Here is a 16,037-nt window from a genome sequence, read left to right as displayed (position 1 = left end):
AGCAGTGCGGTCCAGAATCCGGTCTTCAGCGACATGGCGAACGGGCATGTCCATACGCCAAGCTTCAGCCTCTCCCCACCCCGTGTCGATACCATCCGGCGTGATTCCATAGTAGCCTCAGCCATCAGCTGAAGCATTCAAGGCAACATGTCGGAAGTACGAAGATATCCTCGGAGTAGAAGATGAGAGCCGTGGCGAGGCATCAGGGCCCAGGGCACCTAGACTGCTTAGAGCAACCATATATTGATGGTAGACTCACATGCGATGATGGATGTCTTCTCTCACTTCAAGCCACCACTATCACACTCACACTCTACGGCAACAAGCATTGAAGCTCACAATCAACACTGCTATTCAACGAGAACGCAACTCTCCGTCTTGAGACAATCATACACAACTTGAGAAGACCAGCTGAAATTTTGGCAATCCCAAGCACATCCATTCGGTGGCTGCGGACAGCAACAACAAGCATCTGCACCACAGAGACAGACCTATCAGAATGGACAAGACACAGGGAAGCAATTGCTCTTCACCAACCGACGCATCAAGCGCCCAGTGGGTGCCCCTATTCACCAAACCCCTCAAACTCAAGCCACTGTCCCTTGCAGACGCGAAAGGAGGCAACGAGCTACATGTCCCCAAGACTCGCGCTCGTGTGGCCGAAATGAAGGAGCCAGCCACGACTGAGCCCGCGGACCTCACCGCACAAGTGAGCCTCGGCCCCAAACCACTCAAGGGCAAGCGTTACACGCCCGAGTCTGAGCTCCTCTGGGCCATCACGCGCCACGAGGATATCGAAACCATTCGCCGCATCGGGGCCGAGTGCGCGAAGCACAACCCCCTGGCTTTCAAGAAGCAGATCAACCCGAGCCTGCCTTGCCCATTCACTGCGTGTGTTGTGCACGACAATCTGGCGGCCTTGAAATACATGATCGAGGAAGTCGACTCCGCCATCTTCGACCTCGACCGAGATGTCTCCAGGGAGATCCTCGCTGCGTCTATGGACAAGGCCATCGAGCATCACCACGACGCCATCATCAAGTACCTCATCGCGGACGTTGGCGTCGACCGAGACTGCACTCTGGCGCCCCCGACCAAGCTCGCGCAGCACGGGCTACCCGAGTCTCTCGAGTGGCGCCTCGAGCATATGAGCGCCTCGAAGGTGTCGATGGAGAGAATGGTCCGGCTCTGCAAGATCTGCCTGGAACGTGCCGTCGCAGCCGACAGCACGAGCACCCCTAGCAACATGGAGGTCGTCATCGTGCTCCTCACCTTCGGCGGCCATGCCCTGCGCGGCAGCGACGTTCTGCTGGACATTCTGGCCATCGCCCTGGCTAGCGCGCGCTTCCCCGAGGCCAACGCCATCTTTACCGCCTGGAGATGCCACGGCGGCCTCTCCTCACCACTCGACGAGGCGCGCATCGTCAGCGCCTGGCGGTTCGCCAGCACTTTTCCCCAGTCAGCCTGGATCTGCGAATATCTCGAGGAAAAGGTCCCGCACCTCGTCCCCGTCGAATCTCCGAACAACGATAACAACACCGGACCTCGCCTCCAGAAAGACGAGTACCCGCGACCGCCGGCGTACTACCCAGCTGACGCGGACTACTGCGAGGTCGACAGCGCCGAGCTTGCGCTCTACGGCGAGCACCTCGAGCAGGGCCGGCGCTCGGCCGAAGACGCCGAGGCGGATGCTCAGATGGCAGCCGCCGTCAAGGCGTACCAGGACTCAGAGGAGGACGGTTGGGTCACCGTCAACGTCGGATCCGACAATCGTCGACGGTGGCAGCCACGTGGGCCGGCGTTCAGCGCCGACGGCGACGTCCTCGAGGAACAGATCGTTCCCCTGGTCTTGCAGGTGGAGCGTGACGCGAGCAGCCAGTAGACAGGTTCTGCACTGGAAAAGACCGATCTGACACGATTGATCTTGAATGTGGGCGGTCACAACGACAGAAGGCAGTTGTTGGGTGGGCATCATCAGTTCTGGTCCTGCAGCTGGGACTTGAACAGCCGGTCGAAGTCCCCTGCCACGTGCAGTGTGCAGGCACGGATTCTGAAGCGCCTATCCGTGATCTAGCAGAATGGGGCAGGCCACTTGTCAGTTTGCCAGCTGGGTGGCGCTCCATGTGCAGTCATGGACTGGCAGCAGGGCTGTTTCTGCCACTGCAATCAATATTTGAGGATTTATTGTTGTTTTCCTTCTTTTGTCTTGCACACGGAGTTCTCTGGGAATTGGGTTGGGATAACACATGTCTGGTTTGTTCTTTCGGGGGTTTAGGCCCCCATCAGAGCTTAGCATGGGGAGCTCGGCTGAATCATGTTGTCTGACAAAGCAACATGGGCACGGCAAATGAGTGAACGTGCAGTGGCGCAGAAATCGTTGGCACTGAATGGTTTCAGTACTCAGATAGATCTTTGGCATGCAAACACCTAAGACCAAGACCAAAACCAAAAGTGATGCTCTTTGTGATGTGTGCTGCCTGTCAAAGATGACTGGTGCAAGTTTGGTTTGACGTTCTGAGGGCAAAAGTGGAGCAACACAAACATCTCCAAAAGAGGCAAGTGGGAGAGCCGTGCAGCCAATCAGCGCCTGCGAGGCTTCGCGAAGGCGAGGCTTGCATTGCGTATGAGTTGGGACCGGTGATGATGTTCTCGTCAAGTCTGTTGCTGCGAGACTGTTGCGTGAGGGTGTGTGACTACTGGAGACTGCTCAGGTGCCTCAGCCCAGTGCCTGGATTGCAATTGATACGCGTGCGCAGGTCCAATGCTCCTTCCCGGGCAGGTCTGGTCAAGTGAGGGCAGGCGCACTCGGTTCCACGTGCACTGATTCGTTTGCGTTGCCTGAGGCAGCTAGCCTTGTGGTGCTCGGGCGGCGTCAAGTGCCACTTCCCAAGCAGGAGCCGTCCCGAACCGACGACACTCTTTCCCCAGTGACAAAGCAGACTGCCTGGGCTCTCTCGGTGTGCTTTGCAGGCCCTATTGGCAGCCAAAACATCAGTCTTCCATCTCGTCTCCGGCAACCTGATCCTGGTTTCGCACTGCCTCAATCAACATTTCTTGACCTCGGCCATCGGCATCTTGATGCCGACACACAGCAGCCAGCCAAAACAGCAGGCAAGGTCATACCAGACTCACCTCGACACCACATGATACCCATACAGGCGCAGGGTAAGAATCATCTGCTTCCCGTTTTCCTCCTGCTGAAACAATCATTAACCCAGTCATGATGAAACACAGCTTCCCCCTTCAGCACGCACAACCTCTACACATGTTAGACATCCACCATGGCCTCTGGACAGGATGCGACTACGGCTCTCTCAGTCGACGACAGCGAGCCTGAGCCCAGCACCACTGAACAACAACCCACAAGCTTCCCACAATTCGCGCGACTTCCACCAGAAATCCAGCTCCTGATCTGGCAGAAAGCACTCGAGGAGCCAGCCTTCGTGGTCTGGTGTGACGAACACGATCATTGCGAGAAGCTGCTTAAGAGCGCTTCCCTGAGGCTGGCCAGGGCAACCTGTTCCCATGATCGCCGGCCACATCCTCTGATGCATACCTGCCACGCGAGCAGGAGAGTCGCGCGCCCTAATATCTACCACCATGTGCTGGAAGCCGCCAGCCCTACAGGGGCCCTGATGCAGTTCCGCATGCCCACCTCGACAAACATCACCGCCGATGTCTTCCTTCTGCCGTTCAAGCGGGACGAGTGGGCTGTCGAGCTCCCAAAGGGGATCAAGCACGTAGGCTTCATGTGCGCCGAGCACGCACCCCCGCACCTGTCACCATTCACCGGAGCTGCATTTGGATCTGACGTGTCCCGGGACAACTTCCCAGAAAGCCTGGAAGGTCGTTCTACGTGGCTAGCTTACAATATATTCCTGGTTCAGCAGTCATACGTATGGCTCCGGCGGCTTCTGCGCTGGAAAGAGTGCAATGCCGAATCTCTCAGCTCCTGTACCCTCATCTTTCCTGATTCATACTGGTGGCATGATCAGCTTGATGGGTACGGGCCTTTCCGATACGTCACTCCATACGTTGATGCACAGCTGATTAAACAAGAATATCGGCACATTTGGCAAGCTACACAATACTTCGTGGGTGGACCATACAGCGCAGACATGGTTCCCAGCAATTCAAACGTGTTCATTGCTTATTGGAAGCTGGCAACCTGGGACAAGTCTGCCAGAACTCGACCACAGCCAAGGTACATGCCTTTCACATCGGACGGATGGGTCGAGGCAATCCAGAAATAATAGCTACGCGTCTTGTTGATCTCCCGCGGTTTCCTAGTCCAGGTCTGTGAGTTCTTCGGGCCACGTCTGAATTGGTTTCATGGAGGCTTCCGGAGCAGGTGGTCTATGGAGTCGACGGCCGATGCGTTTGGTTAGTACGAGCTTGAGGGACAAAGACAGCAGACATCATTTCAGCATAGGGCAAGGATAGACCTTCGTGAAAGCAGGCATCAGCAGACGAAGGACTGGAAGCCAAGTCCATGAACATCTGCATTCCTTCCAGTGTGATATGCTCAGAGTTTCAGTGCCCGGAGAAATTTTCTTAGAGGCCGTCTACCACTACTTAGACAGGTCGATGCTCTCCGTTGCCTGGGGCAGCCACGCCTGGTTTTGCCACTCTTCAATTGGCTGCTGCGAGTGGCCCAGAAGCCACTATGAATCAAATCCACTCTCAAACAATAAAGGTGTACTGCTCATTTTGAAGTGCAACTGTCTTTCCTTGCAATGACAGTCAAATGCGAAGATAGCAAAAACACATCATAGTATTTGACCGGCAGCGCGCATCTAAGACCAGCTGTGTCTGAAGCTACGGTCTAGTCGGCACCGCTCGAGGGTCTCTGCCGTGCTCAGAGGGTCGTACGAGCAATTGCAACAGTTCTGGCCATTGTTCTCTAAGGAGGACCGCATACCGCATCGGATTCATCTCACATTAACGTCACAAAGGTATTACAGGAGCACGACAATTCAAGATCAGCACCGTGAGTAACAGCTTTGGACCCTCTGCCTTTTGAGCTGGAAACTTATGATCAGTCAAACAGGACTCTCCAGTGCGGCCATCGCGCGTTCGTGCCACTCATTCAGAATGTCTTCCCCCGACGACTCTGTGGCTACAGCTACCCGTGACGCAAGCCAGCCCCAGCTCGGCTTCCCGCGGTTCATGCAACTCCCGAGCGAGCTTAGGCTTCTAGTGTGGCACATGGCACTTGAGGAGCCAGTGTTCAAGGTGTGGTGTCGCGACCATGCGCACTGCCTGGAAGTTCTGGAGCACCGTCCCATCAGTACGGCTCAGATGACGTGCCGACATGATCGGTGGCCGAATGCTTTACTCCAAGCGTGCTGCGAGAGCCGGTCAGTCGCCTGGAGTTACTCGAGAAACGACCCTCTCGTAGGTCAACATCTACTCTGGGGCCCGCCAAAGTTTCCCGTGCCGAATCCCGCGATAGAGTTTCTCTTCCTTCCACACAGGCGAGAGCAGTGGAACGAGCCGTACCACCTCATAGACAAGCACACAGTCCTCATCTGCGGAGCCACTCTTGATGGCCGTGTCCTGCGTTTGTCTCAAGGATTGGACCCCCCGCGGTTGAGAGCATGGCGCATTGTCCATGTCTATCGGGAAGTTCTGTGCCACTACCCCGTACGTCCGCACTACCTACCTCCCGCAGCTGGCCAGCCTTCTCGCACCTTGGTTTTCCCAGAGTTCTTGAGATGGCCCGAGCCAGGGGCTGGAGAAGGACCATTCCGATTCACTGCGGCGGACGTCCCTTTCGAGGGCGTCGAGCCGGACTTTCCCCCACTTCGCGAGGCTCTGCGGATCTTGCAACACCCGCTTTTCAACCGTCGCTTTCCTTCCCATAATGACAACATATTTATCGCGTACTGGAAAGGTGAGGCTGATCGACCTGTGCTGTCTTTCACGCCGGGCGCATGGGTGTTGGCGACCCAGAACTGAAGCTGCAATTGGACGTTGAGGCAGTGGAAGAAACCTTGGGGTCGATCATGAGGTTCGAGTCGATGTCTGAGGAATGGGCATTGGAACTCTTGCTGTATTAATGGAAACGGCCAGGATCCCCCTGATTAATGATAGAGAATCGGCCAGTGGACAGGCCGAGTTCTGAGCATGATCCTCGTGGCTGAATAAAAGTTAAGCTTCCAAGAGAGATCGTGAAGAAGTTTTCCCGTAAGACTCGTTTCTTTGTGTTCGAGAGTGTGACGTGATCCCTGCCTTCTCGAACGACAGGCATGTGAGCGTATCCTACCCAGGCGAGATCAAGCAAGATAATCCCCTCAATCGTATGCATCGAGACCCGTTCGAGTGCTTATGATGTGTACCAAGTTTCCAGGAGTTTTTTCGAACCAAAATTTTGGTTCCATCATCTTCATCATCATCAGTAGTCTCGCGCGAGCGATGTCGGGCATTACAGTGCAGTGCATTGCCAAGCACTGAGATTAGGAGTGGAAATAACAGCAGGCGGCGCACCCCACGGTGCACGAAGGGGAGGAAATTTTTGTCGCCAAACAAGGGCGCGCACGTCGTCAGGTTGACCGTTTGGAAAGGGACTGGCGAGCGTTGCCGTAGTTGAATGACACTTGTGGATGCCACTGTGGCTACGGCATGCGGGGACTTACAGCTCATGTCATGTTAGTGCAGGAAATCATGGTCACAGCTGTGCCTTGCCAAGTCCTCAATTGTGCTAAATCAGTAACATTTAATTCGTTTCGTCGTTATCTAACATCACTTGATCAGAAGCACAACGCCATCTCAAGGTAGTCTCCCGCCTGGCCAGAACCGATCGCTCCGATATTCCTCCACATATCGCCGCCCTTCGCCATCGATATATAGCACCTTGTCATCGTTCCCTGTGTATAGCCCAGGCTGGACGCCCGCGACGCCTCGTGATGCCGGCCGTGGCGCTTGTTCAATGTACTTTGTCGTGGTGACATTCGACTCTCGACTCCACGCGGGCTCTGCCCGATCAGTCCTGACGCTGGAAGGCAACTGCCGCCGCTCGTCGGGGTAGTGATAGTCTTCTCGAGGCCGCGATGGCGGACCGTCCTCCTCGTAGAATGAGGCGTATCTGTGGTGCCGCTCTACGCGCTCGCCATGACGCCGTCTGTGGCCGTCGTCGCGCCTGCCATGTTTATCCCCGGACGACGACCTTTGCTGGTGTCGGTTCTTGTTGTCGTCGCCGCCATCGTCGTGCGAGCCAGGGATGACCTTTGGCAGTGTCCTGTGCGCCACGTACGCGGCAGCCCCGATGGCCCCGAGGATGGCGAGGCTAGACTTGACGAGCTTGCCGTTTTCGTCACGGAATTTGGGTGCCTTGTCTACCCAGGACGCAGACGAACGGCGGGATCGTGGTCGGGCGGACTCGTCGGGGTCGGCGGGGAGAGGGTTCCCATAACGATCTGTGCTGGGACCGCGGCTGCGAGACCTGCTGAGGGAGCGGCTTCCACGGGAACCCAATGATCGTGGCCGCGAGCGAGAACGGGAGGGGGTTGCGTCCCGTGGGCTGACTTGGACGAAGGCTGGATCCGCCCTCAGGCCGTCGGGTTGGAAGCCCCGGGATGGAGAGCGAGAGGGGCTGCGCGAGTTGGCCCATCTGACGGACGGTTGTGACCGACCACGGCTATGAGGCCTGCGGGTGTCCATGATGGAGTTCGACTGAGGTTTGAATGGTCGAGAGAGAGGCTGCTTTCGAGGACGAGAATGTTGTCAATCAAGAGAAACCCAGAATGCGCGGGCAGTGGTAGATATAGAATCAGGCTTGGACTGGGCTAGGGTTGTGATGAAAAAGGCAGCAAGCCAGCCTCGAGGCTCTGACAGATAGGAACAGGACGAGTGGGAGTCGTGGGAGCCTCAGTGCTGCAGGGTTGCGCGCCCAGGCAGAGTGCGAGGCCCGCCCTCGTACGCAGTAGTGTGGATGGTGGGAGGAAGGCGATGCAGGGAGGGCTGTCCGGGCGGGCGCACGATGACGACGTTGTGTAGCCCGGCAGGCCAGGACAGGGGTGCTAGGCTGGGCGCTAACACCATCCACATGGGCGGGGCGGCCCTCGATCCATTGTTCTCTCGTGAGATCCAAGCTGGCTGGTCCAAGACATTTCCAGCCTTTTTTTCATCTTTTGGCCGTGACGCCAGTCGAGCGTTGCTTGTTTTTTGGGGGGGTCACGGGCGCAATGAGGGCAAACAGCCGGCCGATGATATTGATAATCACAGCGGGAGCTACTCGAGGATATCGACGAACATCACGCGTGGACTGGTGGAGGCCGTGGACTGACATGAGTTGGGCTGGTGCATGCGAGGGCAAGGATATCCCACGTTGCTTTAGCCAGAACATGACATGCAGGCGCCGCAGGGACGAGACACAGAACAAGCTTTGAGCAGACGTGGAACGTGGAGCTGCCGTGGGTTTGGGTGCCCAAGGGATGGGTGATTAGCGAGCCGCAGAGCCCGTTGTTGAAGGCTGGGTACCGAGTGGCCACGGTGCACAGCCCGAAGCCAGCACGGCATCATCTTCATCATCATTAGGCTTTTGCGTTGGGGCAGCGCATGATGAGACTTCGTGAGGGTGTGCCCAGCCATGCCCCGGAGGTGGATGGCAGCAGTTTTGGAGTTGGTGGCGATTCGATGCAGGCAGGCACGCGACGGAAGGGGCACCCCCCACTTACCGGCTCCAAACGCGTCTCGGCACCGCGCCTGGCCCGCCTGCCTGCTTCAACACCTCTAAAGCTTTGCTGCCATCATCGACTGCCACAAGGCTTCATCCCACAGCGCCGCCACTTCACGACCACAACAACACCACGTCCATGGGCCCCTCACGATAGCACAACGCCTACGGCAGCACCTCGACACATACACACACCATACGCGCAGCGTGCTCTCAGCACGGCAACCACGCAAAGTCCCCAGTGGACTCGTCCTCCCATCTCCCAAAGTCGACTTCCATGCATCACCTCAACCACCGACACCACACACGTGCAGTCACGGCCGCGCTCCCGTAAATGAGTCGTGGCTCGGGCCCCGCCGCCGCCATGGCTGCCACGCCGCCCACCTCGGATCCGGCCATGCTCGCCTTTGACTCGTCCATACCCCTCAAGGGCGTCGTCCTCTGCTGCACCAGCATCGCCCCAGACCTCCGCGCCATGATCGACCGCAGCACAAAGGAGATGGGCGGCACCCACAAGTACGACCTCACCCCAGATGCCACCCATCTCATCGTTGGCGAGTACGACACCCCAAAGTACCGCCATGTTGCCCGCGACCGCCCCGACATCGTCCCCATGGCTGCCGGCTGGATCGAGGCCCTCAGAGCCCTGTGGATGGCCGACCAGGAAATCGACTTCCTTGCCCTTCAGAACGAGTGGCGCCTCAAGACCTTCGAGACGGGCGGCGGAATCCCCAGCAGCACGCTGCCTGAGGAGCGCGACCGCCAGCGCCTTCTCTGCTGTCTGACTGGATTCGAGGAGCAAGACGTGCGCACCATGATCGAGGACAAGGTCAGGAGCAACGGCGGCGACTACACAGGCGACCTATCCAAAAGCGTGACCCACCTTATCACCTACCAGCCAGAAGGCAAGAAGTACCGCGCCGCAAAGAACTGGGGCATCCACACCGTGTCGATAGAGTGGCTTCACGACAGTGTCGAGCGTGGCATGATACTATCGGAGGCCTGCTATGACCCTTTGATGCCGCCCGAGGAGCGGGGAAAAGGTGCGTGGAACCGCAAGGAGATGCGGCAGACAGCATTGGGCAAGCGCACAAGAGAAAGCAACGGAGCACCCCCAGGGGAAGGACGGAGGAAACTGAGAAAGTCGGCGAGCATGAAGCTCAGCAGCCAGCGAGACAATCTATGGGGGGACATCTTGACAAACCGCGCGTCAGCCGACGCTCCCCAAGCACCCCCGCTCGAGCGCACAACGAGTCTGCCTGTGGGCAACATGACAACAAATGGGGATGTCCAGCCTGTGGCTCAGCAACAACAAACAATAGCCGACTCCCACGTCTCCTCTGAAGTCGCCGGGCCAATATTCGGTGGCTGTCGTTTCTTCGTGCACGGCTTCTTGAGCAAGCGCCTTGATATTGTCAAGGACCATTTGATGAAGAACGGAGCAGAGTTGGCATCTTCAGTTACAGACGTTGCTTCAAGACAACACACCCAACCTACAGACCAACGGTTCTTGCTTGTACCTCAGAGCTCGCAGCCGGACACGCACCCAACATGTCCAGAGGGCGTGTGGATCGTCACGGAGTTCTATATTGAGCAATGCATCCAGAGTCGGGAGCTTGTCCATCCGGTGGACCTGGTGCTTGGAAGACCATTCCCCCAATTTCCCATTGACCGATTTTCGCAACTGGTCATCTGCACATCCGGATTTCAGGACCTGCAGCTGAACCAGGTCCAGAAGACCATCGTGCAGCTTGGGGCCGAGTATTCCGAAAAGTTGAACGCCCGTGCAACTCTGCTGGTCTGCTGCTCACTGGCAACGGCGCGACGAGAGAAACTCGAGCACGCTGTCTCACTCGGCATACCCGTTGTAGACAGGGAGTGGCTGTGGCAATGCGTATCGACTGGCTTCTTGACACCTTGGGATCAGTTCATGTACCCGGAGCTCAACCAGAAGGCATCGCGTGTCGCTGAGATTCCGAATGAGAGGTCGAAACTGGCTCGGTCGCGGTCGGAACCAGCTGCTGCTGCGAAGCACCCTCCAGTTCGAGCAGGAGTCGATCGCACGGCGTTCGATACAAGCAAATCTGGCTCCACCCTTCCCCAGGAGAGAGCACTTGACAGGCAGGAGACTAGTGAGTCCCGCTACCATACGGCCTTGGCTTTCCAGGATGAGGAGCGCGGCGCCGGGTTTGACACCGCTCCTCTGACAGAGGTGCATGACAACACCTTGAACGGCCTGAATCAGCGTACGGCGTCTGAAATCGTGCCTCGCAAGCTGAAACGATTCCCAACTGGCGGCGAGATTGGCGACTCTGAGGAGTCTGAACCGCCCACTCAGGCCACAGGCTCCGCACAGACGGAAAGCCAAGCAGCAGCAGTGCGGACAGAAGACGAGGAGCGGGAGGCCAAGGTTCATCGCGCGAAGCAGGAAATGTCCAAACGGCTCAACTCGCTGCTGTCGCATGATGTCGAGCTTTCAGATGGGGACGGCAGTTTTCAGTCCGCCAAGCCGGCCCGACGCAAACGCGAGATTCTCGGTAGAGCTCAGAGCAACGTCTCGGCAACCTCGAGTGCCAGCGCCGAATCGAGTGCCCAAGCAGGCTCAACTGCGGCGAAGATCAGGAAAATGAAGGCGTCCAATGCCAGCGTGGATGGGATTCTCTCTGGATACGGGGCTACTCGTGCGACATTTGACCAAGAAATGGATGTTGCCGCGCAGCCTGCGACTCAGCTTGAGTATGTCGACTCTGAGGCGAAGAAGCACCGGGCTGTAATCGAGAGCAAGCTCAACGGGGACAAGAATGCACCAGTGCCGAGAGACAGCCAGGAAGACAGGGTGACGATGGCAGACTTTGCAGGATACGGCAGGCACCATGATGCTGCTGTTGTAGAGGATGCGGCGGGGCCCAGCACAACAAGGCGGGGAATGAGACGGAGGTGAAGCATACATGTATATATATTACATATCTAGGCATTTGGGAGGCAGCATACATATTGGTCTAGCCATAGGAGACGGTTCATAACGAAGACATGAATATAATGATCACCGACAAGTCCCGCAACCGTGTGGTGTGCCATACATAGATGGCCTGCGATAAAGCTCGGGCGTCTACATGCACTTGTTCCTCTCCATGGCACAATTGCAACCGAAAAGCTGAGGCACAAGAGTTGAGAGAAGCGGCGTTCGAAAAGTTGCGAATTCGCCCACCAGCGTATGTGCTTGTGGTAGCGAGAACAAAGGCCAAAATCCACGAAAAGATGGGGAAAAAAGGAGGGGGAGAAAAGACCCAACAGATACGGAGAATCCTCAAATCACCAAACTTCAAAACTTCAAAAAAGAGAAAGAGAGAGAGAGAGAGAAAAAAAAGGGAAGAAGGGAAAGCCAAGAAAGATATTAAAGACATGAAAGCGCAAAAGAGGAATCGCCCTTGAAAGTAAGGAAAACAGTAGTCCAAGGAGAGTTTCGAACTGAACCGAGCCCTTTCGGAAACGACCTGCTCGCTCGTTATATTGGACACAAGACATGAATCACAAATGTCAGGTGTCGGTGGATCGATCTTGGAATGTCCACTCCGGCTTCGCCACACGCTTTGGTCAGCTTCACCTAGCTTTGACATCGTCTAGTCTAGTTACGGACCAAAATGTCATCAGGAATCATTCAATGATAAAATCTCAGCAGCAACTTTGTTAAACTAAACTCGTGTACATAGTCGGGTGCGACTGACTTGGAAAACTACAAACTCCGGGGTATATTTCGGGGACACAAAAAGAAGCAAAACCTCCTGTCGCTTGGTGGTACACAAAGAAAACAGGCTTCGTCAACTGAACAAGTACAACAACACAAAAATGAGAAGCTACAGCGCAGCAGCAGCCTCCGTCAGCACGGCGAGCAGACTCGCTGCCGCACCGCCGATACCAGCCGCGCTTAGCGCACCGTTGCGCGTCCTCCGCCGCGAAGAGGAATCCTTCTTGCGGCTGTATGAGCTTGGAGCACTGCTCGACAAGCTCTCTCCTCTCTCCCGGCGGCGATGGGACGACCGGGACTCGTGTTCGTCCCGGTGATACTCGTCGCGGTCACGGTGGCGCTGGTCGTACCTGTCGCTACCATGCTCACGATCCCTGGCCCGATCCCGATCCCGGTCCCGGTCCCGGTCCCGTTCTCGGTCCCGTTCTCGATCGAGATATCGGTCCGAATGATAGCTCTTCTCTCGCCCACTGCCATGAGTCCTGTCGCTACGGCGAGGCAGGCTGCGTGAGGGAGAGCTCATGCTATCGTCAAGAACCTGCGGCTCCGTGTCGAAACGCACGTGTGTTGGTTCGCCTTTGTTTTTGAGGATCGGCTTCGGCTGGACTGTGGCCGCTGGACTGGCTCCTTCTCCGTTGGATGTCTTTTTGGACTCTTCCCGGGGAGCCGAGACAATAAAGGGATAGGATTTTGTGCCTTTGTCGTCATCTTCCTTCGTCTGGTCTGACCCCGCACTGCCGTTACTGACCACACTATCACCTCTCGCTCGCAGATCTTCTTGGTTATGGTGGTATGGTTGCGGCTTGTGGCGTGGTGGAGGTGGGTAGTGGTCCTCCTCGTCAGTGTAGCCATAGTCCGACTCGGAGTCCTCATCACTAGTATCATAAAGTTCGCTCATCTCGCTGGCATGGCTGTTCTTCCGCCGGCCGCTTGGATTGATTGTATAGCCATGATGGTTAGGGTCTTTGGGCGTCTCGATGTCCCAATTCCGATACTTGTCCGGGTAGTAGCGATCTTCGGCTCGCCTTGGCTTTGCTGCACCATTCATGGCCCCGTCGTTGGTCTGATGTGCACGACGCGCTTCGCGAACTTCGGCGCTGCGACGGGCGAGTTCCTCAACTTTCTCCCGGCTCAATGCACCTAGTACTGCCACAAATGTCGGGCGTGCTTCAAAGCGAAGTCCTCGCTGTGCCAAAACCTCGATGGAAACTAAACTGCGCTTGATACGCGTCCATTTGGCCTCGAGCGGAATGTCGTTGCCCTGACTGTCCGGGGCCAGGCGTGTGGCTCTTGGTAATCCGCCATCCTCGGCGCCAAGCAGTGGCGCCGACACGGAGTTTCCATGCAACAGCGGCGGTGGGGATCGACAGTCAGATCCAACAAGGTCACCACCGTGGTCAGAGGCTGGCGGCGGGAGCAATACTGGCAGGGTCGCAGACGGTGGGACGTAGCGAGTGGATGGGGGGGATCCTACTGGATGATGGTCCATGCCACTCAAGTACGGCTCGTTAGGAGCTGGAAGACCTCTGTTGGCATGAGCGATAGCAAGATCGTTGCTGCGGCGGTCTATCGCCATCAGATCGCGTGTGCTCATCACTGCCATGGCATTGGCGGGGTCCATATCTTCATTGTCGGACGAGTAATATTCGTATGAGAGTGCCGATTGTTGCTCTCTCAGCGCGGCTGGTTTGTACCGGTCGAGACTTTGTGTGTCGTCCGCGGCAGCCTTATGTGTGTACTCTGGCCGGGGGCTGTGGTACATGGCATTGGCACTCAACTCTGATGGTGCAGGATACTCTTCATACGGAGCCAGCTGCAGACCCGGATCGTCCGCCGGGTTGTAATTCTCAAGGAAGCCACGAACAGAGGGCATGTTGCCGTCGTGGCTTAGAGCCTGCTCGTCCAATTGGCGGATGTACGCACGGAGGACATCCTGAGACAATGTTAGTCAATTTGCACAATGCATGTTTTGGGAGCATGGACAAGACATGCCTGGTTCTGCCTCAAAATATCTTTTGAGAAGCCTTCGCGAATGAGCTCGTCGCGGAACTTCTGCCACAGTTCCTCGTCGTCATCGGCGGAGTCTGAATCCTTGAAATGACAGATCCTGGTGGCAATGGCATCAACCTTGTCCTTGATCGAGTCCATGTCAACATGGCTGGTGTCTGCTGTAGCAACTTCTCGTCGCCTGGTTGTGTTACGCAGCTGGACTGTGTCAAGGAACATGTCGATGTTGAGCTTCTGGGTTGCAAGCTTGGCGCGGATCAGCTCGAGTCGGTCGCGCTCTCCAGTCTCTAGGACCCAGCCCTTTTCTCCTGGCATGGCCTTCCCGCCAAGAGCTTCGCTCTCGCCGGTGCCAGTCTCTGTGCCAGACTTGTCGAGAACGACCTCGAGTTGCTGGAGGGCAAAGTCGCAGTCCTCGACTAGTGGTGTGAGCTGCCGAGCATAGACAGAGCTGGAGCCGGAGCCGAGAAGAGAGGCCGGGTCCTCGATTTCGACCTTGAGGTGCTTGAGAACTGTGTGAAGACTACGGACTACAGACGCAATGTCGCTGAAGGCAGGGCCGGCCGTGCGTGCTCGGCGATAGAGCGTGCGGGAGAATGCGTCGACGTCATCGACGTGGGTCGCGGACATGTGGCCGTCAGTGGTTGTCTTTACAATCATGACTGCTGAAGACGAGGGAAGAGGGAACGGGACCCCCTCCCGTGACGATAGAGGCTTGCTAGAGACAGGCCGCGGTGGTTTCGATTGACTGGCTGGCCCTTGGTGTTGTCGTCGCGTCAGAATTTGTGCTGAAGAAATGTTAAGCGGGACGCGGGCGTGGTGCAAATGCGGGCAGGTCACATAAGCCAGAGAAGTTTGTGGAATACGAGCGGCAGTCGTAGGAGCGGCCCCTGGGAAGTAGATATGCCAGCGCACAAAGATGCTAGCGCCGGGGGGGATCTCGCTGGCTGATGTGTGAGGTGCCCAAGGAGAAGGTTGTCCGCGAGGCTTGCTGCTAGGATGCTGCGCTGGGCGCGAGGAGAGCACGACTGTGCGGGCGTAAGACCGGGCTGAGGTGTTGTGCAAGTCGAGCAGGCAGGCGAGGCTCGGTGACCTAGAGCGATCCAAAGGCGTTTGGGTCTGGCATATGCAGCTAGCAGAGCAGGTCGAGAGAGATTGCTGCGGTCGGCGCGATGGTGGTGGTGGTGTAGACAAAAGGCCAGAGTGCTGCAGTCTGTGGTAGTGCAAGTCCTGAACCCGAGAAGGAGGGGGGCGAGGGCAGCCACCAGAAGCGGGCCCCCGACAGAATGACTGTTTTTCTTCTCTCTCTACTCCAGCCCCGGGGTGCTCGCTTGTCTCTTTGCCGATCTGGACGAGGCAGGGGAGCGATCTTTGGGGACGGCGAGTTGGGGTGGTGACGTGCGCAGCGTTGGCGGCACAGTCAGTGCAGACGAGGAGATTACTCTGCTCCAAGACGGGGGCAGGGGCCCGGCAGCATCCGTCCGCAGGCGTGCCTGGCGCTGGGATTACCTATGGCCGTGGATGTCCCAATGGGCAAGGGACGGGACATGAAAGCAGACGTCAACACGACATACACGCCAGGCCGCGAGGAAAACAAGATTGGGGCCCAGG

The 16,037-nt window shown here is 57.0% G+C and overlaps 4 protein-coding genes across 4 annotated transcripts; 2 read left to right on the top strand and 2 right to left on the bottom strand.

Annotated features, from left to right (window-relative positions):
• Positions 1-499: 499 nt before the first annotated feature.
• On the top strand, positions 500-4,253 carry B0I36DRAFT_345130 (uncharacterized protein; the record flags this gene model as incomplete). The annotated part of the gene is made up of 3 exons (XM_046156330.1): positions 500-1,855; positions 2,712-3,116; positions 3,273-4,253. The coding sequence occupies 3 exons, from the start codon at positions 500-502 to the stop codon at positions 4,251-4,253; spliced, it is 2,742 nt and encodes a 913-aa protein (XP_046019593.1).
• Positions 4,254-6,679: 2,426 nt separating this feature from the next.
• B0I36DRAFT_312985 (uncharacterized protein) lies at positions 6,680-7,936 on the bottom strand. Its single transcript, XM_046152572.1, has one exon. The coding sequence runs from the start codon at positions 7,660-7,662 to the stop codon at positions 6,772-6,774; it is 891 nt and encodes a 296-aa protein (XP_046019592.1). The 5' UTR covers positions 7,663-7,936; the 3' UTR covers positions 6,680-6,771.
• Positions 7,937-8,757: 821 nt separating this feature from the next.
• On the top strand, positions 8,758-11,730 carry B0I36DRAFT_312983 (uncharacterized protein). Its single transcript, XM_046152571.1, has one exon. It carries the CDS (start codon positions 9,012-9,014, stop codon positions 11,616-11,618), a length of 2,607 nt encoding a protein of 868 aa, XP_046019591.1. The 5' UTR covers positions 8,758-9,011; the 3' UTR covers positions 11,619-11,730.
• Positions 11,731-12,531: 801 nt separating this feature from the next.
• Positions 12,532-15,056, bottom strand: B0I36DRAFT_371698 (uncharacterized protein; the record flags this gene model as incomplete). The annotated part of the gene is made up of 2 exons (XM_046160036.1): positions 12,532-14,355; positions 14,415-15,056. 2 exons carry the CDS (start codon positions 15,054-15,056, stop codon positions 12,532-12,534), a joined length of 2,466 nt encoding a protein of 821 aa, XP_046019590.1.
• Between the last annotated feature and the right edge of the window lie 981 nt (positions 15,057-16,037).

Source organism: Microdochium trichocladiopsis (assembly GCF_020744255.1).
Source record: "Microdochium trichocladiopsis strain MPI-CAGE-CH-0230 chromosome Unknown B0I36scaffold_1, whole genome shotgun sequence".
Lineage (NCBI taxonomy): Eukaryota > Fungi > Ascomycota > Sordariomycetes > Xylariales > Microdochiaceae > Microdochium > Microdochium trichocladiopsis.
This window is presented reverse-complemented; position numbering and strand designations above follow the sequence as displayed.

Excerpts from the sequence above, each read along its gene's own strand:
- B0I36DRAFT_312985 (XM_046152572.1), bottom strand. The coding sequence starts at position 7,662 with ATGGACACCCGCAGGCCTCATAGCCGTGGTCGGTCACAACCGTCCGTC.
- B0I36DRAFT_312983 (XM_046152571.1), top strand. The coding sequence starts at position 9,012 with ATGAGTCGTGGCTCGGGCCCCGCCGCCGCCATGGCTGCCACGCCGCCC.